This window comes from Lepidochelys olivacea (genome assembly GCF_965140295.1).
Source record: "Lepidochelys olivacea isolate rLepOli2 genome assembly, chromosome: 19".
Taxonomy (NCBI): Eukaryota; Metazoa; Chordata; order Testudines; family Cheloniidae; genus Lepidochelys; species Lepidochelys olivacea.
In genome coordinates, this window is record NC_140429.1 from 8,549,108 (window position 1) to 8,573,980 (window position 24,873).

Below are 24,873 nucleotides of genomic sequence, written 5' to 3' on the forward strand. Positions count from 1 at the left end.
GCTCCCACCCCTATTCCTTTGTCTTTTACCATCACTCCTTTTCTCTTAGGTAACCCTCTAGAGGGCAACCTGCCCGATTTGATCTCCCTAGAAAGTAGCTCTACATGAAGAGCAGCAAGAGCTTGGTGCGTGATCAGATGGAATAGATGTCTCTCTCAACGATATCGGTGGTGCAGTGGTTCCCAAACTGTGGTCTGCGAGCTCCACCCAGGTGGTCCGCGGATAGTTTCCCTCTAAGGTGCGCGCCTGGGTGGCCACACATGAGAAAATGAAGGGCCACCCACCTAATTAATGGAGCCACGGAGGCATGGCTCCACTAATTAGGGGCATGGACCCTGGAGAAGATGCACCTCACAAGGTGAGGTGGTGGCCTTGGGGGGAATAGGGGGTAGTTGGGAAGGGGCAGTGGGGTGAGAGGAGGGGTGGGGGGAATTTGGGATGCACAGGGCTGCGGCAGCCAGAGAAAGAGGTGACTTTCCCCAGCTCCAGGGTTGCGGCTGCTGGGGAGAGATGGCCCTCTATCCCAGCCCCAGCTCTGTGGCGGGTGAGAGACCCCCTCCCTCCCAGCCCCAGCTCGGGGGCTGCCGCGGCGGAGGAGAGAGGGCACATCCATCACATTAGAAAGATTAGACTACTGATATTAAAATAGGAGTTGTGTGCTTTTATCTGTAGAACAAAAAAACATTGTTTATTATTACGGGTTTTATCCAAAGCCCTTTACAGTAGTTGGCTAACGGTACAAACAACATTTGGAAAGATCATTAAGTGGTCCGCCGAGACCCTCAGCAATTTTCAAGTGGTCCATGAATATAAAAGTTTGAGAACCACTGCTGTTGTGTCTAGCAATTATGGTGAGGTGGGCATTAGAAAAGCACCAGATGGATTTCAAAGGCGCGCCCTCAGCTACTTCAGATGTTCAAATATTACTACTGAGGACTGGGATTTTCAAGAGAACCTAAGGGAATTGGGGGCCCAACTCTCCATGAAATTTGCGTGCTGGGCTCCTTTTGAAAATCCCATCCATAATAACGATTTAAACCAAGAAAGGGGATAGTCAGGCCCTGGCTGTGGGCTCGTACAGCAGAACTTGGGTCAGAGGCTGCAGGATGATTGATCAAATAGGAGCTGAGGACTTTCAGTGCTTTGCTGGCTCTTGTCCTCAGGCTGTACAGGTGGGTTTTGGTTTTTTGTTTGTTTGTTTTTTTTAATGCCACTGCTGTTGCTGGATGCAGAAACCACCTGTAGTTTAATGTGATTATCACTCTGCCTCAGCAAGGAAATGAAGTGCTCCTTAATGTGTGTTTAACAAGGCTAAACCTGGAGGGCTTCATGCCAGAGCCTGAGAGACACAAATGCTCATGTAAAGGCGCTGGTCTGACATCAGGGCAAACACTTAATACATAGTTGTATTGTTTGCCTGAAGCCACACTTATGCAATCGCTCCTGCAGGCTAATCTGAGCCTCGATTTTTTTTTTTTATTTTTATTTTTTCCTCTTCTCTCCGGAGATCCTCCCAAGGTAAATTCAGGTGCATTACTTCACTGAAGCACATCGTGTTTTTATTTTGCCTTAAAACTTGGGCAGCGGGCCCAGCTGTTATGGCGGGTTTTGTTGTTGTAAATTGTTCGGGGGGGTGGTGGTGCAGGATTGAACGGGCAGTTAGATGGCCTATCGGTTTATGGGGGAAAAAAATGGATTTTGTGATGTTTTTTAGAAACCTCTTTTCCCCCCTCTACGTTGTTGGATCTTGCCACGAACACCTGATCGATTCCCTCTAAGAGGATAAAACCTGTAACCCAGGGGAGAGCTCCTTAGGCAATAATGCTGAACGTCAGCGCTGCCTGCCAGTGAATGCGGCTGCTTCTGAAAGGTAGTGGGTTGACGGAGACAAAAGCCTGGTTATCCACCAAACACTTCCAGCCCCAGCCCTGACCTAGAGGGGAGAGGGTAGTTTGGTTTCTACAGCCAGTTGAGTCCTTGGCCTTTCTGGTGGAGGGTCAAGCGTGGCGGTGAATTTGTGACGTGGGCACCTTTCTATAGGGAATTGGACTGAGACTCGCTGAACTCATTTCTCATTGGCCGCCCAACAGCCAGGATTGACTGAACGTGTGGGGCTGGGGCTTTCAGTGGGCCTATGGAAATGAAAAACACCAACCTCTAATTGATTTGAGTGCATAACTCTCCTAGGCTCCTTTGCAAATCTTAGCCTGTATGCATTGTGACTAATGCTCCCTGCTTACTGATCAATGGGGTGAGGGAGACACCCCCCCCCATCTTTAGCTTCCTGGAGCCCCCTTTGCTCTTGCAGGGGTGCAGCTATAAATGATTTCAGTTCAATCACATTAAAAGTGTTGCTTCCTAGACTGCACTGCTTCAACAGCTCTGATTATAATGTGGAAAGTACCCATGTAAAGGAGCCAAATCCCATTCTCAGAAGTGATTTAGACACGTAGGAGCCTAAATCTGATTGAAAGTTATGGAGAATGTTTGCCTTCCTACCAGCTGTGACATGGCCATTGATCCAGTTTTCTTTATTAACACAGTCACACAGACTACTGTTTAGCTTGGTCTAATGCTTTCAGTGGTTTTCTTTCATCACATATTACAGGCCAGTGTGGTCTAGAGATTAAGTGGCTAGAAATCAATAGCTGTTAGCCAAGATGGTCAGGGACGCAGCCCCATGCTCTGGGTGTCCTGACTGCCAGAAGCAGCGACTGGATGACAGCGGGTAGCTCACTCGATAAATAACCCTGTTCTGTTCACTCCTTCTGAAGCATCTGGCGCCAGTTACTATCAGAGACAGGATACTGGGCCAGGTGGACCATTGGTCTGATGCAGTATGGCCATTCTTAAGTGCTTGATCTTGCCCCATTGATATTAGTGGGAGCAGGGGGAAGCTCCCGAGTAGCAAATCCGGAAGTCAGCACTTCTCATGTTCTTCTCAACCCTGTGACCAGCAGCACAACTGAGGTCACTAATTCTCAGCTTCAGGTTTCCCCACATGTTAGATGAGGTTATTAACAAGCACGCAGTGGAGCTGGAAAGATTAACCCATTGTGCTTTGAGATCCCCAGACCGCAGCTGCTACAAAGTATAAATATTTTTGCAGGTAATACAGATAAAATGGCTACTTTGATATCCAGCTGAATGTCTGGCTATAGCACAGCGTTTTAAATAGGGACTGGAGCCAACAGGCACTCTTGAACCTTTCCACTGTTAGTGTCTGACATCATGACACCCTTTTCCTGGGTTGCTAAGTGCTGAAGTCTGCATCTCTCTCTAAGCAGCACCTGCCTTTCCATAGCAGGAAGTCAGCTCTCGAACTTAAGCTCTTATGGAAGCATGCAAACAAACCCTATATATTTCCCCACCGCCCTCTTCTGTCCTCACCAGGTGTTTCACGAAGTAGCACTAGCTGTTTGGCTGGTTAGCTCCAACCCTGAAGCTCTGGTAGATGAGCATGTCCGTTCAGCTTGCAATGCTGGGGCTGAGGGGAACAGGGAAGGTTTTATAAATGGATAGATTGCAGTCAGTTGCCAAAACAACCGATGTACTGTGTCTACAAAGGTGAGTTAAATGGAAACGTTCCAGGGGCTTCACTCTGCTGGTTATGTTTGCATCCACCTAATGAATATCTGGAAATATTTTGACAATCTGTGGTCCCTTTTTATCTGTAGAATTACACATAATTAGCAGCACTCAGGAACCCAGACAGGTGTGTGCATGTACAAAATGAGGTACAGTCTTGTGTGTGTAGTGAAGAGAGCATTTAAAATGAATGTTGATAATAGTGCAAACCATAGAACGCCTGTTACATAGCATCTACCCAGTGCTATTCATCTTCAAAGCACTTTATAGACAAATCAGTGAGCTTTGGATTAGGACCTAAAGTCGAGGGAAAGATTCCCGTTAAATTCAGTGGTGTTTAGATCATATATTATGGGCCAGTGTGGTCTAGAGATTAAGTGGCTAGAAATCAATAGCTATTAGCCAAGATGGTCAGGGATACAGCCATATGCTCTGAGTGTCCCTAAACCTCTGACTGCCAGAAGTTGGGACTGGATGGATGACACCCAATTGTGCAACTCAGTAGAACTCTTCCCTGTTTCACAGCTGGGAAACTAAGCAGAGAGGCTTCTCCAAGACACTCAGCAGACCGGAATTAGCCCCCCAGAGTTGCTCGCTCCCACTCCTGTGCTCAGAATACTGTACCTCTCCAACAGGATTTACAACCTGTATGTTCAGCAGGTTTATGGTAGCAATATGGAAACGAAGTTATGACATAACTTTATTTTCACACGGAGTCCTTGGTATGATTGTTTGAAAGCCAGCTGTGGCCCGTAGATAAAATTCATCCCTGCTCTAAACAAGCACAATCCCATTGTCCACAATGGCGTTTCACTCACTTAGATCACAGATGAATTTGGCCCCATAAATGCCTGTACACCAGCAGCCCTCTATTTACCCTAGGCAGATTGAGTGGCCAGTTGGTAAATTACTGGTATGGATTTGAACTAGTGACCAAGAACTGACAGATGCAAGATCCTGTTACCAATCCTTCGAAATGTCCAACCCTCTCTCATGGGCGATTGTTTGGCATTTCTTGGCACACCGTCCAAGAAAATTACCCATCCGGTCTGCACTCCGAAGGCCCTGAAACGTGTGTTTCTGTAGTCATGAACAGTCTGCTAGTTGGTGAAAGCTGGGCATGACTTTTCCTGAGTCGGGCCCTTAAGGAAATATTTGCTCAGCTTCCCCCCAGCTGTAATGCCTGACTCCCACCATGCTCTGAGGGCTTTCATCCTGAAATGAGAGCAAAGCAAATGCCTGAGATGCCTTGTGCAGGTTTCTCATTAAACAGGCACATAGTGCTAAGCAACAGCTTTAATTGAAATGGAAATGGGGGGCAGTGGGTGATGACAAATGCAGCTTTGTGGAGAATTTACGCTATCTTTGTGACACTGAGCTGTCAGGTTTTAGCAGAAGAGTTGCAAATTCTCTGCAAAACTCCATGGACAAGGACTGGGGGAGCTTTTGATCCAAAATCCTTCTTTCAGGGTGAAAAGATCTATGACCAGACTAAATCATCATGTTACAAAAGTAACTTGGCCTTGGTTACACAAAGGAACCATTCAGTCAGAGCAGAATGACCCAGTTATGGATTCTGGGACAGAGTTATTTTCATTTTTTTTTTTTTTTTTTTTTTGGACCAAAGAGAGTTGAACCATTTGATTGAAACAACCTTGCGATTCTAACTTTTCGCGCTGGGGCAAACATTGGAAAAAGCAGCCGCCGGCTTCCCCTCTGCCAGTAACTTTCTGAATTCCCATTCTCAGTTTATTAAAAAAACTATTAATAGAATTCTTTACTATTGTAACAAATCCATAACTATGAGCTCTCACTGTGGTGCACAGACTAGCCAATTAGTACTTAATAAGGACAGAACTCAGATCCTCCGGCTCCACCAGCCAAAGGCCAAGGTTCTCAAAAATCAGAGTGACATTCTGGCCCCGTCGCAGTCACTGGGAGTTTTGCCATGAACTTTATTGGGGCCAGGATTTCACCTTACGTGCCTAAAGTTAGGCTCCTAAATCTCTATTTAGGCTCTCAAGTGGCCTAATTTTCAAAATGTCTGAGAATCCAGCAGCTCCCGTTGAGCCTGGTGCTCCATACTTTTAAAGATCATTTACTTAGGAGCCTAACTCTAGGCTCCAGGTTTCATAATCTTGGTCCAGATTCTCATTATTTAACTACTAAAGGAGAATAGCTATTAGCTGCTAGCAGTATAGGGCATATGCTATAAAGTTTAACCATTCTGATTCCATTAAGCAGAAAGGGATGTAACACACACATGGATGCCAGCTCAATGCAGTATTAATACAAATCTCCATCCCCCACCCCTCTCAAAACATGGCATACATAAAAAGTTATCCATCAAAGGCATGATCGTCTATTTGCAGGAAATGATTGATACCTATTTCTATCATAGATGACAACAGCAGCCCTTGTCCGCCAGGTCTATATACACAATCCAGGGTACTGCCGTTGTGCTTCATTGCCTTCTCGTGGCCCAGTGCATCGCTGGGATAGCAGACTAGGAGAACCACAGTCAGCTGTGTGCTGGGGAGCATACATGCCCCGTAGGTTCCCATGGTGATCGTAAGCTCCCTAGCTCCTGGCACCCAGTGACAACTTGTCGACCGAATACTGTGTCAGTTCAGTATGTTCTCCATGCACCCACAGAACAATGACCACGTGTTGACGGTCTCTCTAAGCCTGCTGCCCAGCCCCTTTTACCATTGCCCTTTTCATTCCTCTTCCTTCAGTGGCAGGAAGAGCTCCTGCCAAGACCCAGGTTCAGGGATTTGCGTTCCGCATGATGCCACAGTTGACCACAAACGCAGCAGGCTGTACAGCCTCCTACTCTGTTAACGATGGCAAACCTGACCTCTGCTTTCAGGAGGTAAGGAAGGGGGCAGAAGTGGATCTATGGTTTTGCAATGATGCGATCAAGCCCCACAGATGAAAGGTGCTGTAGCAGTATAAAGGATTGTTGTCAAGGCAAAAATGTGAGTTAACTCCTGGCCTCATGGGTGGAGACTCAATTATGTCCCAGTTTTTTCCTGAGAGATGGAACCCAGCCCCAGCAAAGGCGATTCCAGTCATGACCTCGCTTCTCTTCCCAGAAACTGCACCTGGTGTTTGCAGTTTCTTTCTTTGGTAGATTCTGCTTCCGCAAAGCTTTTCGAGGATAGTGTGGGAAGGGGAGAGAGAGATCTTCAAGGAGCCTCAGTGGCCAAGATAGTCCTAGATTAGCATTTGTCTTTACTTGTTAGCTGGCTGGTTGAGTGTGTGGTAAAGCTGTGCAACTTATCATTTTCCCCATCTCACCAGTTGGTTTCTCTCCATTTAAAAAAGCCCTATATTGGGCTCTGGGTTAGCTTTAATTTTACATGACACAAAGCAAACAGATACCAAGAACTTGCCCATAAAGTGTACAATATCTCAGTGGAGTGTAAGAAAACGAGTAAGGCACACTCCTGATCAGTATAGACAAGATTCAGCCCAAGCATCAAGCACTGAGGAATGATTTAATCGTGATAGGTTGGAGGGCATTATATCTTTAAATCAAAGAGTTGAAATAGATTTTGTGGTCTCTATGAAGTGGTGTTCGGATCCTTCCACTGTTGAAGGATTATTTTAATGGCTAAGGTTACTAGTAACACACAGAACGCTGACAGGGCTATAAAGCGTTTCCTACATTAACATGTACAGGCTATATGTTTTCCCTGAGAATGCTACCACATGAAGTAGAAAGAAGAAGCAAACCAAACTCCCACAATCGATCCAGTCACACACATGTCCTGTCCCACTTCAGATGCATTAGTAAGGGTGGGCTGGATTGCGTACCTCATTTCACTTTGCCATTGTGGCTCTGTTGTGGGATGTGCCATCTGTGGGATCATAATTGACTGCAATGTGATTTAATTACAGTCATGGGTTTTTTTCCACCTAGGATGAAGAAAGTAATTTGATGATTTAAATCTTCCTTTGGCATAAAGGTTTTTTTCTTCCCCCTCCCCTCGGAAAACTCTAAAAGAGAGAGAGTGCAAAGTATTTTACTTATTATCATAGATACATGCTGTAGAATCTCATGCATTCTCCTGTTTGCCAACCCCAAACCTAATCATTCTCACAAATCTCGCTTTACCTCACTTGTCAGCAAAGATTTAGTGGGGCGAAATCTCCTAAGGCTTCATTGACATTATGGAATGTTTACTACAGAGATTTATCACAAATAATCAAAATTGACACAATTGTCAAAGTACATTTGCGGATGCAGTAGCCTTTTTAAAATAGCCTCTTTGTTCGTTTACTGAATCACAAAATTTAGTACTCCTGACTGAGGGCTCGTCTCCACTAACTGGGGGATCGACATGTGGCGATCGATCCACTGGGGGTCGATTTAGCAGTTTTAGTGAAGACCCGCTAAATCAACCGCCAGTTGCTCTCCCGTCGACTCCGGTACCCCACTGGAACGAGAACCATAAGGTAAGTCGATGGGAGAGTTTCTCCCATTGACCCAGCGCGGTGTAGACACTACAATAAGTCAACCTAAGATATGTCAACTCCAGCTACGTTATTCATGTAGCTGGAGTTGCGTAACTTAGGTCGACTTTGCTCCATAGTGTAGACGTGCCCTGAGTCTCCCAGTCATTGGTGCAAATCAATGAGGAATGTAATACTGTGTATGGCATATATGAGAATCTTCTATTCTTTTCCAGTTGTTCTCCCTTTATATGCAAAACAAAGTCCTAAAGATTGCAGTATCACTATTTCAAGCGGTAGTGATTTGGACAAGTACTGCAGAATACAATTGTTCATGATAATAGAGAACCCTCCTGTGTTTTCCACTTTCAAGGTCAGAATTGTCACTGTGCCAAGGTTATGGCCTGATTCTTTTGCTATTCCAATTATCAGGAGTTCTAGGCCAAACTGCAACGTGGACTTCGAGACTCACTGTCTTTGTAGTTTGGTTGCCTGTTGCCGCTTGTTTCCAATTTATGCCAATGTTTCTCCTCTGAAACTCAGTTCTGTGGAATGGTAAAATTGCACCTTTGGCATGCATGGAATTTGCTTACTTTATTCCGTGTGTCAGCAGTGCTGAGCACTGTACATTTTAAGGTGAATAGCTTACTTGGGGTTCGAAGAGTATCCTTACTCACACTGGGTGAAATCTTGCCATGGACTTCACTGGTGCCCATGACTCCCCATGGCAGGAGTGGGGCCAAAATTCCATGCATGGTACAGTACTTTACTCTGCAATTGGTTCATTCATTTCAATAGAACTATTCATGGTGTAAGGTGATTACAATCTGGCTCTTGGTTAAGACCCAAATATCTGATGGATAATTGTCCAGTTATCTCAAATGAGTGCTGACAGTAGCAATTTCAGTGTGTGTGTGTTTGTTTTTTTAAAATCATTCTTCTTTCTTTGTCTAGCTGGAATCAAGATGACGACAGCTGCACCACTGGGCAATAATACCTTGTCTCCAACAAATGTGACCACAAAGTCTCAAGAAGAAATTCTTTATCAGAGTAAGAAAAATATTGTGACAATGGATATATTTGAGTTGCATTTTAAACGCCATGTGTCTGGGGAAGATTTTGAAAAGATGTCCGAAAACATTCCCATGTACAAACATTGTTAAACAAGGGACTTATATAAAACTGCCACATCACCCTTTGAAAATTCATCCTCCTAAAGATAATCAACATTAAATAGAATAAAATGGATTTCAGTGAGCTTGTTTTAAAAAAGTGTGCGTCTTGAAGGTCCTGTTTAAATGCAATTGTACTAGATTTTTGATGTGTGTTTTGATGCTTTCAGCTATTAGACACTGGCTACTTGAAATAAGGAAAAAAGTCTTCTGTTACTTATAACTTATTTTTTTATTAATTGTTTTTATTAAATCTAATTTATTCGACATCATTTGCTAGTCTTGCAGAATTTACTAGCCCAGGCACAAAGTCTAGTCATCTGCCCTCTGGTAGGAAGATTATAATGAATAACTTACGATACGTAGAGCCCGATCCTCCAAAGACTTAGGTATGCGCTTAACTTTCTGCCCTGCAGAGATCATAACCTCATTGTGCTGGGCATCACACAGATTCTTGGGGTGTGTCTACACTGCAGCTGGGAGCACTAGCTCTGCCCCAGAAAGTGCTAAAAATAGTAGAGTAGCCAGGGATAGCACAGGTGGCAGCTTGGGTTAGCCGCCTGAGTACAAACCCACCTTGGACCCGGGTGGTTAGCTTCAGCCACTACTCACGCTATGCTCGGCTACACTGCCACTTTTAGCTATCGTGTGTCCATCTGCCCAAGCTGGGAAGCACACTCCCAGCTGCAGTGTAGACGTACCCACACTAAGGGCGTGTCTACGCTTCCCTCCGGAGCGAAGGTAGTGAAGACGTGATAAATCGACTGCTGAGTGCTCTCCCGTCAACTCTGGTACTCCACTGGAGTGAGAAGCCTAGGCGGAGTCGATGGGGGGAGCGACAGCAGTCGACCTACTGCAGTGAAGACACTGCGGTAAGTAGATCTAAGTACGTCGACTTCCGCTACATTATTCACGTAGCTGAAGTTGAGTAACTTAAATCGATTCTCCTCCTCTCCCCTCCCCCCCCAGCATAGACCAGACCTAAGGTAGAGTTCCTGCCCCAAAAAGTTTACAAATGAAAGAGAGGGTGGAAGGGAACACAGAGGCACAGAGAAGGGAAGTGACTTGCCCAAGGTCATATAACTAGTTGGGCAGAGCCACAGGTCTCCTGAATCCCCACACACTGGACCAGACTGTCTCTCAATGGGTTTGTTTACGTATTTTATTTCCTTCAGCAAGGATGAGGAAAACAGACCAGTCAGTTTGTTTTATTTCTAGTCAGTTTTACTCTCTAGTTCTTAAGCCCTAATTCAGTGCCACAACGTTTGGAGTTAAGCCTTTGCCTGCAGAGTTTGCACCTCATACCACCATTTTTCCTGAATTAAAAATAAAAATGAAAACAAGTTTTGGAAATCTTTTTCTCTTTAAGCATGCAACTTAAATTAACCGGGCAAAGTCTTGTTGGAACAATACAATACAAGCTATTTAAACAAAATATACTCAGTCTTTTTTTCCCCTCACTCGTAGGTTCCGGAGCAATCGTAGCTGCCATCGTAGTTGGAGTGATTATTATATTCACAGCGGTTCTGCTCATGTTGAAAATGTATAACAGGTACATGGCTTTGTTCCTAATTTCTTTTATGTAGCTCAGGTTAGACAAGATAAACCAAAATCACTGCCACGTGCTTAGAATTTCTCAGGTCTACGCTGTATTATCTCACAGGCCATTTCAAGGACTTAATTGCCAAAATTCCAAGGACTAAAACTACAGTACACATTCCTGATTGTTCATTTGAAATTTCAGACATCATAACCATTCTCTCTTGCTACCTTGAGGATCTTGTCTTTTTCTGTTCTTTCCACTCCGCTAGCACTGGTTTCCTTGCTGTTCTGCCTTCTCCTCTGCACCTCCTGTATCTTCATGTCTCAGCCACACTTTCTGATATCTCAAACTTCAGAACAAAACATTTTAAATTCCTTTTGCATATGCCTCTTGATGTCTCTCTCTTTCCTTCTGCTATTCTGCTGTATTTAAGTCTGTATAAACTGTTTTAGATGCAGTTTTCATGAAAGACTCTACAAGAAACAGAAATGTAACTTCCCCGTCGTCCTACTTCCTAGTTCCATTTCCTTTCCCTCTCATCCTGATTGCTGGCCCTTCCTGGCCTTCCTGCTCCATGTGCTCTGTGTAGCACAGCAGCAAACTGAAACTGACAATAAATCAGGTCAGTTTCATTTTGCTCCAAGCAGGAGAGTCCAAGTGGATTTGTCAGTTTTTACATTGTTGCTTTCCAAGATACAAAAAGTGTAAATGAATGCAAGTCTGGCAGAGGCTTTTTGCATGCCAGCTCCAGGCTTTGTCTACCATTTTCTGGCATATGCTGCCCTCTGGTTACCTGCTTCTTCCAGATGAGGCAACTTAATTGAACCAGGTCATCTTCATGAATCCTGAAGGAGTTTGTGTCTTCAGTTGTCTTTTTGTACCTCTGGTGACAGAAGCCTGCTGCCTTTTGTCTCAGTGGAGGATACAGATGCCCACATGGTAGACAGGGCAGATGGGCTTCCTGTTTGCTTTCGGGGCTAATTATCTATAAATCCCTAAATGACCTGGGTCCTGGCCTAAATTTTTGGAACTAAAAAATGTATTTGAAAAATGGCCTTTTTCAAAAAGTAAAATCTTTGCAAAAACTTGACTTTAATTTTTTATGACATGTATTCAAATTTCTTCATTCAGCAATAAAATAAACTTGTAAAAACTGGGGGTGGGGTGGAATCCATTTCATACCCTGCAAAACAGTAACAACTTTGCAAATTTTTCAAAAAACAATTTACTCATTTTTTCAACCTGCTGTACTGGTCAGTTCTCCTCTTCCCTTTCCCCCAGAGCAGTTAGCCAGCTGTAATGCCTTCACTGTCTGTCCTCAAGGAGAAAAGGAGTACTTGTAGCACCTTAGAGACTAACAAATTTATCTGAGTATAAGCTTTGCTCAAATAAATTTGTTAGTCTCTAAGGTGCCACAAGTACTCCTTTTCTTTTTGCGGATACAGACTAACATGGCTGCTACTCTGAAACCTGTCCTCAAGGATTAACTCTTGGGAGCAGGCAGCAGAAGATTCTTGATGTGGGACCTGTTCTTTGGAACTCATTGCCCGAGTTTAGCAGAGTGGGGCAACGGAAAGCTGCTTATTCTGGCATTTTCGTCGCAGGAAGTGGAGTAGGGTGTAAATCTTAAACTCTCATCACCACACTGATGAACCATTAGTAACACTGGTTTTCAATTAAAATCTTGGGATGAAATCTTGGCTCCGTTGACTAAAATGGCAGGGATTCCCAATGACTTGGGAGCGGCCAGGATTTCAACCTTGATGTTCAACACACCATGATTCTTGCCATTTTTCCCCAGACAGTACTTAGAATGGTAAAGGCCATTCCCGGACAAGTAGGAAATGATGAGGAAATTTTAATTTTAATTTTTCTTTACAGACGCATGAGGGAAAAACGAGAGCTGGAACCCACAAGCATCAAAGCCAAGACCCCACCTGCTTTTGGACAGAACAGTAACAATGCTAACCGACCCACAACAGTAGCTATCATACCTGTGGACATCCATATGCAGAACAGATGACTGTGGACCTTGGCCCTACCTATGGGAGATCACTCTCCTTGAAGAATGAGACTTGACAACCAGACTTTGTTCACATAGACCTGTGACTCTTTACCAGAGGAGGATTGGCACTGGAATAGTGACTACACGTGGAGTTGAAACCAAGGATTATGTGGGTAACTGGCCACGTTTTTTCTTTTATTAGAAGGAAAAAATAAAAAGCTGAGCATCTTTGTATGGCTGATCTAACAACGTGATCAGCAGGAACATGAAAAGTCTTATTTTCTCTGTAGAAGTTAAGTGGCAACAAGTGGCAAAAATGCCCTTTAGATGGGTCAAAAGATGCACACTCCTTTATTTACAGTGTCCTTGATGAGTCGTGAGCAGTTTGGTGGGCTTTCTTTTCCTCTCCTGCAGTGATCAGTAGTGAAGAAAATGAAAGATCTGGATGTAAAGTCTACAACTATACTTCATTCTTGGATTTGTTATGCTTGTATCTTTTTATATTTTTAGCATGAGGAATAACATGTGAAGTAACAAAACTGTATTTAGACTTCACTGGCCTTTCTGATTCCCAATCAGATACATAGACGTGGATTCAGATAAAACAGGGTATGAATGTGATATGCTTTAAAAAAATTTTTGATGTGTTCTAGCAACTTGACAGAGTTTGAATCCAGATGAATCCCTCTCTTCAGGGATTTTAACTCAGCAGCCATATTTATGCTGGGTTCTCAGTTTGGGAGCACTTATTTATTTTTTTTTTTACAAATGATGGGATGGGGAGAAAAATTAGTTCTATTTTTAAATTAGAAGAGGTTCAAACAGGAAGAGAATGAAAAACTAGTGATACTTTGTGTGCGTGGGGCTGCTTTTCTTTAAAGATAGACTTTAAAAAACAACTGAAATGTTGCAATCCATAATGTAGATTACAGACTTTGGCTTTTTTTTTTGAGAAAAATAATTTTTAAAAGCAACCACAAGCTATTTGGTTTTGCATGAGTGACTGTTGTGGGTGTGCAGTAATTCAACAAAAATTTCCCAAGGATTTTTTCACAGGCCCACTGGGTGCACACACAGAAGCTGCATTGTTACACTCTCTATGGCCTATTGTTTCCATGATCTACATGTTAAAGCGTCCCTAAACATTAGCTAACAGAGCAGACAGCAATGGTTCAGCAGAAGGCAGTGTAGCCTATTGATCTAATAATTCACCTTGTGCAAAAGCCCCTTGTGCAAAAGCGATGCACATCGTTGACCCCATCCTTCAACTTAATTTCGGTTGTTGTAGCACAAGCCACACACTGGAATACCCAGGCACAACAGAGGGTGAACTGACTATACAGTATTAACGTCCGAGTCTGAATTCACTCGGTTCGGTGGGTTTAAATTATGCCCATGGCATTGTACTAAAAGAGAATGTTTTGGGTTAATACAGACTTGCGTGTAGAGCTGGCTTTAAGCACAAAAAAAGCTAGTGACCACTTGGGGTCCACTCTTCTGAGGGCCTTAAGAAAATTTGCAACTGGCAGTCCAGCTTGACTTCTCCTTCTGGCAGAGAGATAGGAGAGGAGGACACTCTGATCTGACAGGTTTCAGAGTAGTAGCCGTGTTAGGCTGTATTCGCACAAAGAAAAGGAGGACTTGTGGCACATTAGAGACTAACAAATTTATTTGAGCATAAGCTTTTGTGAGCTACAGATCACTTCATCGGATGCATCTGATAGTGATCTGTTTTGGCAACTTGTGGCTCTTTAGGTACTATAAGGCCAGCCCTGCCTGGCAAACACTTTGTCATTTACAAAGGGGTGTTACTAATTAAACTGATCAAAGAACCAATTTTGAAAAGGAATTTTAAAAAATGCAAAGCCTGAGATTTTTAAAATAATTGTCCATGATTTAAATCTGACTGCAACTCGTTTGTAATTCTCCCCACCACAAAAATTCCACTACTGTCACAAGTCAACCTGACTCCCCTGGGTGCTTCAGTTTAAAACATGCAACCAGAAAAGACATTAGGCTGATTGCTCTACAAACAAAAGCTGGTGAATATTTTACTCTCAGCCAGGACTTGGAAAGGTAAATTGTTACATTGCCAACACCACCTCAAAAATGTGAACTGAGTGTAAATGATGGAGAGATGAGTCTGCAGACTGCCTGGAATGATAGCTTGGACAGGTGTGAATTGTCCATCTAGCCCGGTATCCTGTCTCCCGATAGTGGCCGGTACCAGATGCTTCAGAGGGAGTGAACAGAACAGGGCACTTAGAGTGATCCATCTTCTGTTGTCCAGCCCCAGCTTCTAGCAGTCAGAGGTTTAGGGACACCCAGAGCATTGGGATTGCATCCCTGACCATCTTGGCTAACAGCTATTGATGGACCTATTCAACTTTTCTAACTCTTTTAGAACCCAGTCATACTTTTGGCCTTCAGAACATCCTCTGACAACAAGTTCCACAGGTTAACTGTGCACTGGGTGCAGAAATACTGCTTTATGTTGTTTTAAACCTGCTGCCTATTAATTTCATTGGGTGACTCCTGGTTCATGTGAGATGTGAAGGGGTAAATAATACTTCCTTATTCACTTTCTCCGCACCATTGATGATTTTATAGACCTTGATCATCTCTCCCCTCAGTCGTCTCTTTTCCAAGATGAACGGTCCCAGGCTTTTTAATCTCTCCTCACATAAAAGCTGTTCCATCCCCCTCATCGTTTTTGTTGCTCTTCTCTGTACTTTTCCCAATTTTTATATATCTTTCTTTGAGATGGGGTGACCAGAATTACACGTGGTATTCAAGGTGTGAGTGTACCAAGGATTTATTTTGTGGCACTAGGATATGTTCTGTCTTATCTATCCCTTTCCGAACGGTTCCTAACGTTGTTTTTTTTGACGGCTGCTGCACTTTGAGCAGATGTTTTGCAGAGAATGATCCACAATGATTCAAAGATATTTTTCTTAAGTAATAACAGCTAATTTAGACCCCATCATTTTGAATGTATAGTTTGGATTATGTTTTCCAATGTTTACGCATTACTTTGAATTTCATCTACCATTTTGTTGCAGTCTCCCAGTTTTGTGAGATCATTTTGTAACTCTTCGCAGTCTGCTTTGGACTTAACTATCTTGAGTAATTTAGTATCGTCTACAAACTTTGCCATCACACTGTTTGTTTCTTTTTCAATAACATTACTACGCTGGTAAAAGCCTAGTCTAGCTACAGTTTGCTAAACTGGAATAAGCTATACCAGTAAACACTTTTATACTGGGATAATTGTATCTACACTGGCGAGAGGGAGTTAAAGCTGCAAACTCTTTAGGATAGACAAGGCCTCACTACTCGCTCCTAGGCAGAAGCTATAACATTCTTCATTTTAAATACTTTACTGAAACATAACTACAGACAAGACAACCCTTCACAGGCATGGAAAGCTTTAGCCAGTGTAGTAGCATCTTAGGCACCAATGCTGTAACGTGACATGCAAGCTATGTACAGAAACAAGCCTGGCAATTCTTTGGTCCCAGAGTGAAAATAAGTAAGCAAACATACTTAAAAAACCCAAAACTACAACCATACAGCTACAACCTCACCAAATGAATTCGCAAGCAAGCTTCTGCAAGCCAGCTTTTGTTCCTTTTGCATTGTTCAATTGACCTTTTTTTTTAGCAGTGGGTATGTAGCACCACCTAGCGTCATCCTTCTATATGATAGCAAGCAGCTACCCTATATTACAGGTAGTATTTCCCTACAATAAGGGATGGACTCCACAGCTTTACCACAGTTGCTAATATCGCAGAAATTTGTCCCCATTCATGGTTATAAATAAACTTGGCACATATATTTCTTTAATATATAATTTTTATGAATAATTTCAATGTTTATTTTAAAGTGTTTTTTCAACTTTCATCCATTTTAAATTTTCACAGCTGTGGGAAATTATAAAGGGGTTTAGACAATGGGAAGGCAGTTGATAGCCTGACTAATGACAGAAGATGCTGAGGTTCAAAAAGTTAAAGCTTTATAACCATTAAAACACAAATGGTCAACATCATATGACAAACATATGCAAAGAAATATCTTTAAACAAAGCTTTTTCTTTCTTTGCCTATTTGTAAATTTCTATTTCTAATATATTTTCATTGGTTGGTGTGTGTACAACGAAATCGGCGTTTATTGACATTTACTCATAAAAATCTAATCCTTTCAAGCCTAGTTACAAAGCTACTTACCGCTGCTTCACATTATCAAAGTGCTGTAGAAACATTAGCTGATCCAGCAGAATAGTATCTCCAGTCTGGATGTATGACATGCTGGAAAAGAGACTGTCAATTTGAAATCTAGTTTTTCCCTCCTCTTTTTCATAGTGTCTGAAGTCCCACACCTGCCCTTGAGTCCCTGCCAAATGTTGCGGTTTTACACACACACTCACTCACTCGCCTGGTCTGTTTCAGCTAAGTGCCATCAAATGCACAGCAAAATCCAACTGAAAAACTCCAGTTTTGTTCTCTTTAAAGATATACAGACTCCGTTTTTATTGTGAAATGATTTTTATTGTGGGGGCGCTGAAGGCAGAAACCATGTATTTGAGTGGTTGTTACTACATCAAGCCAAAGGGTGTGGCAGCAACCCTGGTTCCAGCACCCATGTACAGACTTAGTCTTTTATCTAAAAGAAAAACATAACCCCTGCCCTCAATTTAGACAGGAGTGTAATTTTTAAATAGTCTTTTTAAATATACAACAATATGAACATAGCAATTGTCACAGACTACAGATCTGTTTAATCCAGTACCCTGTCTTTGACTGTAGCCGTTACCACCACCTTCACAGGAAGCTGATGCAGTCAGATGTTATGTTATAAACAACCGAGAAAGTTTCTTTCTAATCCCAATCAGACTGGTTTATTTCTGAAAGCATGAGGGGGTTTTATCCCTTCCAAAATTTGTGTTTTAAATTATTTTCTATTGTAACTGTTATGGTAACTTTTTGACATTGACCTATTCTCTCCCATATATATTAGATAATTTTGCTTTCAAAATATTGCTCTCTGTCAGTACAAATAATGAAGCAATGGGAAAACTGGCTACCATATGTTCAGATGCTCTCTTCCTCTAGAGGCTGGAAGCATTTTGCAGACGAGCCAGTTTAAGGGTTTGGGGAGCAAGTAATTTCCAGCAGGTCACAGTTGCTAAAGACATAAGGCCTGAAAACAGTCTCAATCCTGTTTGATCCTTGAGTGGCTCTTGACTTACAGTGCTGTAACGACAGATGGTTGAGGCTGCTATGCCAGGACGTGACAGTGGAGTCCACGTGGGGGGAAGACTACTGCTTAACATCAACCACCAAACAGTTCCTTGTCACAGACCCTACTGCTTGCCCGTCTGGCTTCAACCTGTCATGTCATCAGGGGGACCTTCTTAACCGATTCCGGACTGGGCAACGCCTTCATGCAGCCAACCAGCACCGTTGGGGTCTTGGAGACAATCCAAGCTGTGGCTGTGGTGCAGACTGAGCAAGAATATGCGTTGTCGACGAGTGCCTGCTCACCAAATTCAGCAGTGAGCTCCACTGGGCCGCTAACAACGCTATTGCCTGGCAACTATGCAAATGCTAAATCAATCACTAAGTTCCTGATGCACAGCAGAGGGGAAGTGGAGCGACATTGCTTTAGTGGCTGATAGGCAAAAGAGCAAATACGGGGGACGGAGGAAGACTCCCGTCCCACTCAGGCTTTGCCTGCGCTACAAAAGGGTGATTTTTCCCAGCTGGAACAGGGTAGTGGAGTGGGTTGTTTTCCCCATGGAGCTAGGCGCGTTCAGCACTAGACCCCTTCCGCGTAAGCGGTCCCTAGCCGCAAAGACCCCCGTGCCTCGTCTCTGCTCGGAGTCACAGCAGGCTGGCTCCCCCGCCGCGCGTCGGCCGGGGTAAAGGATGCGCTTTCGGGGCTAGTGACGACAGGGCCTGTGTGTGTGTGTGTGTTGGGGGGGTAAGTGGGGAAGACCTTGCTGGGGCAGGAGGGGACCTGTCCTGTTAAAGGTGGGGGTGGGGAAGACCTTGCCGGGGCAGGGAGGGGACCTGTCCCAGAGGAAGCCAGGGAGGGCCCTGACCTATTAAAGGTGGGGGCGAGGAAGACCTTGCTTGGGCAGGAGGGGACCTGTCCCAGAGGAAGCCAGGGAGGGCCCTGACCTATTAAAGGTGGGGGCGAGGAAGACCTTGCCGGGGCAGGAGGGGACCTGTCCCAGAGGAAGCGGGGGAGGGCCCTGTCCTGTTAAAGGTGGGGGCGGGGAAGACAGTGGTTTGAGCATTGGCCTGCTAAACCCAGGGTTGTGAGTTCAATCCTTGAGGGGGCCATTTAGGGATCGGGGCAAAAAATGGGGATTGGTCCTGCTTTGAGCAGGGGGTTGGACTAGATGACCTCCTGAGGTCCCTTCCAACCCTGATATTCTATGATCTTGCCGGGGCAGGAGGGGACCTGTCCCAGAGGAAGCGTGGGAGGGCCCTGCCCTGTTAAAGGTGGGGGCGGGGAAGACCTTGCTGGGGCAGGAGGGGACCTGTCCCAGAGGAAGCGGGGGAGGGCCCTGCCCTGTTAAAGGTGGGGGCGGGGAAGACCTTGCCGGGGCAGGAGGGGACCTGTCTCAGAGGAAGCCGGGGAGGGCCCTGTCCTGTTAAAGGTGGGGGCGGGGACGCAGGCCCTACACCCGTGAGGGGGCTCCTAGGAAGCGCTGAGTCGTAGGAGGCAGACGCGACGCGGGAAAGAGGGGCTGGGGGAGGGGCGGATGAGGCGACACTAGCTCCACCGGCCCCAACGTCAATCCCCCTTCGGCGCATGCGCAGTCGACTCCAGAATCACATGACCACCTGAACCCAAGCACCCCACCCGCGACCCAGTCTGCGCGCGCGTTACAATCTTCCCTTCGCTACCGCGCTGGAAGGGCAGGTTCCACCTCTGGCGCCGCCACAGCCCACACGCTCCATGGTCAGCCTCCTCATTGGCCGGCGCCCGCCGGATAGACCCTGGAACCCTCCTCCCGTAGTCCCGCCCCTCCATCACGGTGCCTTCTGATTGGCTTAGGGCGGAGCGCGGCCCGCCCTCTTCGCCGCGTCCGCTGATTGGCTGACGGCTAGGGGGCTCGCGGTCGCGCTGGGACCCGCCCCTTTCGTTCTGTGTCGCGCGACTCTGTCTCTCATCTCGCCGCTTTTCCTCCTCCCCGCGGTGAACGTGAGGGAGGGAGAGAGGAAGGGGTCCTGCGGGCGCGGTGCACGCCGGGATAGGGAGTGCTCTGCGGCCAGGAGGAGGCAAGATGGATGCGGGCTTCTTCCGCGTAAGTGTTACCCTAAGCGGGCCGGTGGAGCGGCCCGGCCGGGCGAACGCGGGGAGCCGGGCCGCTGGGAAGCACCGCGACGAGCGCTGCCGCCGCCGGGTCCCCCTGCGAGCGCGGCCCTGCCTCCCTCCTCTCCCGCCCTGCGCAGGCTCCCGTGAGGAGCCGCGGCGCAGAAAATGGCGGCCGGAAGGTGGTCGGTGCGGTTCGTTCCACCCGGGGGGGCGAGGGGACGGTGTCATCGCGCGGGGTGGAGGGGGGGGGTGTCTCTGGGGTTGGGTAGGTTGGAGGAGGGAGGGGCCTGCTCTTTCCTCTGGGGCTGGGGGGGTGGGATGCCCGGGGGGGGGGCGGCTCTTACCCCCTCCCCCCACACGCGCACACTCCTCCAAAGGCCGCGGTGAGGCCGCTACCTCCAGTCCAGGGCCTGCGCCGCCAGGAGGAGGTGGGCCTTTCCGTGCGCCAGGCCCTGCTGCCCCGCGGCGCCATGTGGGCCGCCCGGGCCTGGTGTCCCGCGGGAGGACGAGGAGTCTCCCTCCCACGCCAGGGGCCCGGGCCGGGACCCGAACGCTGCTCGCCGTGGCCGCTCTGGAGTCCGGTTCCTGAACCTCACTCTGCGCCCTGCTGGGTCTCCTCATGGCCAGGCACCCTCTTGTTTTGGTTATGCGCTAGAGATTGTGCTGGACAGCCCTGCCCCTGATAAAAGCCCCCTGTGGAAAGTATGCATCCGATGAAGTGAGCTGTGGCTCACGAAAGCTTATGCTCAAATAAATGGGTTAGTCTCTAAGGTGCCACAAGTCCTCCTTTTCTTTTTGCGAATACATACTAACGCGCCTGTTACTCTGAAACCTATGCATTTACTGCTTCACAGAGAGAATCGGTATGCCTGGTCTTCTGGTTTTGCAGAGTTTGGTTCAAAGTCTGATGATTCAAGGTTTTTCCGAGTGATGTGTTTGTACACACACAATTTTTATTGTCAGAGAGTACTCAAATAGTTACAGTGAAAATACTTTTTTTGTAAACACATTTTTAGTTTTTGGGATTATTATAAAAGCAGATTAGCAGTTTAATTTCTTCCTCAGAGCAAAGAGGACTGAGGGTGTTACATATTCTCAATGCAGTGTGTACAATTTACAAATTGGCTTCTTCATTGAAATGCAGATTGTACCATTCAATTTCAAATCTCTCTTGGTGACCAATGCTGCTTACCATGCCTTGTGAACAAACTTCTCCGCTACGGGGCTGAGCAAAATTCCAACTGCTTTTTTCTGCCTCCTATGGGGGGAGAGGAGGCAGGGAATCTTATTTCTATATGTGACTGCAGAATCTTGAATATTTGGGTGATATGACAAATACGCTAAATTCAGTTTTGACTGAAGTGGGAACACATCAAACATGGAAGCACTGTGGATAGTCTTGTATTCAGATGTATCTTAATCCTTGAAAATGAATGCTAGCCCCTAGGATTTCTGCTCTTCAGAATTACAGATGAGAACATTAGGAGTTATAGCCCCATCTCTGTAAGTAATGACTTCATTTTATAGCATCTTATCTTGCCGACACATCTGAAGATGCTTTTGTAAAAGATGCACAATTTTACAATATGGTCTGCAGTGCCAATTTAATAACTGAAAGCAAGCAAAAACAAATGTGCTTTTACTTTTTTGATTTAAAGTGCCAACATTCTTATTTCATGTCTCTGGGCATGGAGTTAGAGAGATGGTACTAAGGTTGAAGCAGTCATGCAGTATAGGACTGGTGAGCTTGCAGTTCAGAATCAGATGAATTCAATTTATGTTTGCATAGCAAAGAGTGACTAGAGAGATTGGATTAAATTCTAAATGGCTTTAAATCAAGTGGATGGAGTACCTTAATGCAGCAAAAGCTGCATATACTTGCGCTCTAGTTCCATCCCAAGTTGTATGCTTGGACCAGTATGTTAAAATAAATAGTTACCATATTGTAATGTATGGAAAGGTTCGTGTATAAATCCCTTTCTTTTGAATAAGTTACAATGGTAGCTGGTTAAATAAACTTTGAATATGAAAACCTAGTTAGTGATTCAAGACTGAACAAATGAACAATATTGCAGAACCTTTGGTCTGGGCAGACTGAGCTATATTAACTTTTGTTGCATCATGTTTTTTAAAAAAATACAATATTAGGACCCAATCCTGCAAATTCATACTTTCATGTGTATGAAGTAAATGGAACTATTTATGCAAATGTTGTTTCCAGGATTAGACTCAATCTCTGACTATACTGTAAGAAGTGAACTATAGTTACACTATACATGAACATGTACAGCATTATAAATGATTGATTCAATCATCAAAGTAAGATTCCCCTCTTTATAAGCTGTATCTTATTACATGCAAGATTAATGAACTGTGCAGGGTGATGGTAAATTTCAAAGAAATTTCACCTAAAGCTTGAGTAAAGGATTGAGTGTTTGAAATTATCACAGAAGATTACAGTGTATAATGTCATTTCTGAGGTTTTAGCTCTAAGGCTGGGTCTACATTCAAAAGTTAAGTTGACCTGTGTATGAAAAGTCCACTACCCTGAGTGACAGATGTAAGCCAACCTAACCCTCAGCATAGACATCTTTTCTCCTGGACCTAGCTACTGCATCTCTGGGAGGTCGATTTAACTACACTGGCAGGAGAACCCCTCCTGTTTTTATAGTGAGTTTCTACACTTGTAGCGCTACAGTGTCTGCAGCTGCCTCTGTAGTGCTTCAAGTACAGACAAGCCCTGAAAATCTGATTTAAAACCGAATCTGTCTTTAACACCAGATTTCAAGAAGAAAATGAGCACTTGAAGTTATTAAAAATAATGAGGGTACGGGTGAATAGCAGTATTAAAAAGAGTTCACCTTTGGTCTATACCATAAATGCTCCAGTTTTTTCCTTCTGCTTTTTTCTGCTCTTGGACAGAAAAAACTGAACTGATTCCTGCTGAGCAGGTCTCTTTGAGAAGGCTGTATACTGCAACTCAAAATTATTTGACAACATTGTGCATGCTTTTAGATTTGCAAGTACTGCACCATGGTGAATTATATGATTTAAGTGTCAGAGTTGTGAAACCTGATTACCATCTTCAGTAGGATATGACGATTGGTTAGTGAAGTGGAATGCTTCTTGAAGGTGTCTGTACAGGTGGTACAATTGAATATTTTTTAATTGCTATGCAGTTTGTCAAAATTGTTTTTAATGCAAATATATGTCCAGGGACAAGTGGTAGACTAGCTGTGGAACAAAGTTTGATGGCATAGTGACTAAAATCTTTCTCTTATAGGGAACAAGTGCGGAGCAGGACAATCGCTTCAGCAACAAACAGAAGAAGCTCTTGAAGCAGCTGAAATTTGCAGAATGTCTAGAAAAGAAAGTAAGTTGAGTTTATTCCACACCCATCCTGTCCAAATAAATAAAGTAAACTTTTAAGATGTCACAACCCAGATGCACAAGACAAAATTCTGAATGGCTATCAATGATTTGTATAGACATTGGAGGGAAGTCAAACACAAAAATAAATGTATAAAAATGATGTTCAGGATATCCAAATGCACATTAAAGTACACCCTTTAAAAGAGCACACATGGTATATTTATAATATCAAAAGGATAGTGCCGTTAAGCTTTGGGTCCAAATTTAGGGTTTGGTTTTAAAAAACAAAGAACAGAAAACCAACTTTCAAGATGACCAGAGAATATTATTTTCAAAAGTGACTTGTCTCTAGATGCTTTTAAAATATTGCCCAAACTGTTGTCTTGATGTTTTTACATTTCAGCGGAGTCTCTCTCTCTCTCTCTCAAAAAAAAACAAAACCAAAAAAACAACAAACTGGCAATACCTATTTTAACTGGTAGTAAAACTGATGCACTTGCAGTGTGTCCTCAGTAGGAAGAGAGGGAATGCCTAGAGAAACTAAATTGTAGTCTGGGGCTAATGATGATTTTGTGTGCTGGGGAAATGGTTCTTCTGAAAGTTGGCAGTAAGTAATCACCCACTTCTGTTGTCACTACAGCCGACAATGGGGTTTCAATAGTTTCTATTGCTCATGTGTGCCTACTTTGTGGATGATAAGGCTGGCGAGTCCACAGGCACTGACTGCTGCAGTAGGTAAACTGTAAACAGGGCTCCATCAAGGAGACAGTGATTATCCCTAAATCATACAGACTGAACTCTAATCTAAATTCTGAAGTAACTACAAAACGGTATCTGAGAAAAACACAATGTTACTTACCTTTTGGGAGCTGTGATCATGATCTAAGAATGTCACAAAGACTGTAACTTTAAGTGCCAGGGTGAGGCTGGGAGTTAAATTGCTGGTGAACCTCACTTTGGTACTAGGTACAATAGACAAGTTTCAGAGTAGCAGCCGTGTTAGTCTGTATTCGCAAAAAGAAAAGGAGTACTTATGGCACCTTAGAGACTAACCAATTTATTTGAGCATAAGCTTTTGTGAGCTAGAGCTCACGAAAGTTTATGCTCAAATAAATTGGTTAGTCTCTAAGGTGCCACAAGTACTCCTTTTCTTTTAGGTACAATAGAGAATCAGACATTTAAAAAAACACACAAATGAATATAATGTGAGAAGGACAAAAGGTTGGATTTCCCAAGTTTAACAAATTCTGTTAACTGTCAGAAATTTTATTAGTTATTAGCTAACAAAACAATGGATATGATTTAGACTTTTGATAAAATCCCCTTGCAAAAAGTTGGCAAGAAAACTTTGAGCCTGATCCAACTATCATTGAAGTCAATGGGAAGTTTTCTGTTAACTTCAG

At 44.3% G+C, this 24,873-nt stretch overlaps 2 protein-coding genes across 12 annotated transcripts in view; both read left to right on the forward strand.

Moving 5' to 3' along the window:
- Positions 1-16,615, forward strand: part of NCMAP (non-compact myelin associated protein) — a 50,592-nt gene extending 33,977 nt beyond the window's left edge. For 3 of the 4 annotated variants that reach the window (XM_084609736.1, XM_084609738.1, XM_084609739.1), the window contains exons 2-4: positions 9,004-9,099; positions 10,689-10,773; positions 12,646-16,615. In XM_084609736.1, coding sequence (XP_084465862.1) covers positions 9,004-9,099; positions 10,689-10,773; positions 12,646-12,787 — 323 coding nt within the window. In that variant the 3' untranslated portion in view covers positions 12,788-16,615. Of the gene's footprint in view, positions 1-8,616; positions 8,806-9,003; positions 9,100-10,688; positions 10,774-12,645 lie in introns of those variants that run through there. The other variant, XM_084609737.1, reaches the window with a different exon arrangement.
- A 3,309-nt stretch (positions 16,616-19,924) lies between these two features.
- Positions 19,925-24,873, forward strand: part of SRRM1 (serine and arginine repetitive matrix 1) — a 27,432-nt gene continuing 22,483 nt past the window's right edge. For 5 of the 8 annotated variants that reach the window (XM_084652332.1, XM_084652333.1, XM_084652337.1 and 2 more), the window contains exons 1-2: positions 19,926-20,087; positions 23,382-23,471. In XM_084652332.1, the coding sequence (XP_084508458.1) occupies positions 20,067-20,087; positions 23,382-23,471 (111 nt within the window). In that variant the 5' untranslated portion in view covers positions 19,926-20,066. Of the gene's footprint in view, positions 20,088-23,381; positions 23,472-24,873 lie in introns of all 8 variants that reach the window. The other 3 variants (XM_084652336.1, XM_084652339.1, XM_084652334.1) reach the window with 2 other exon arrangements.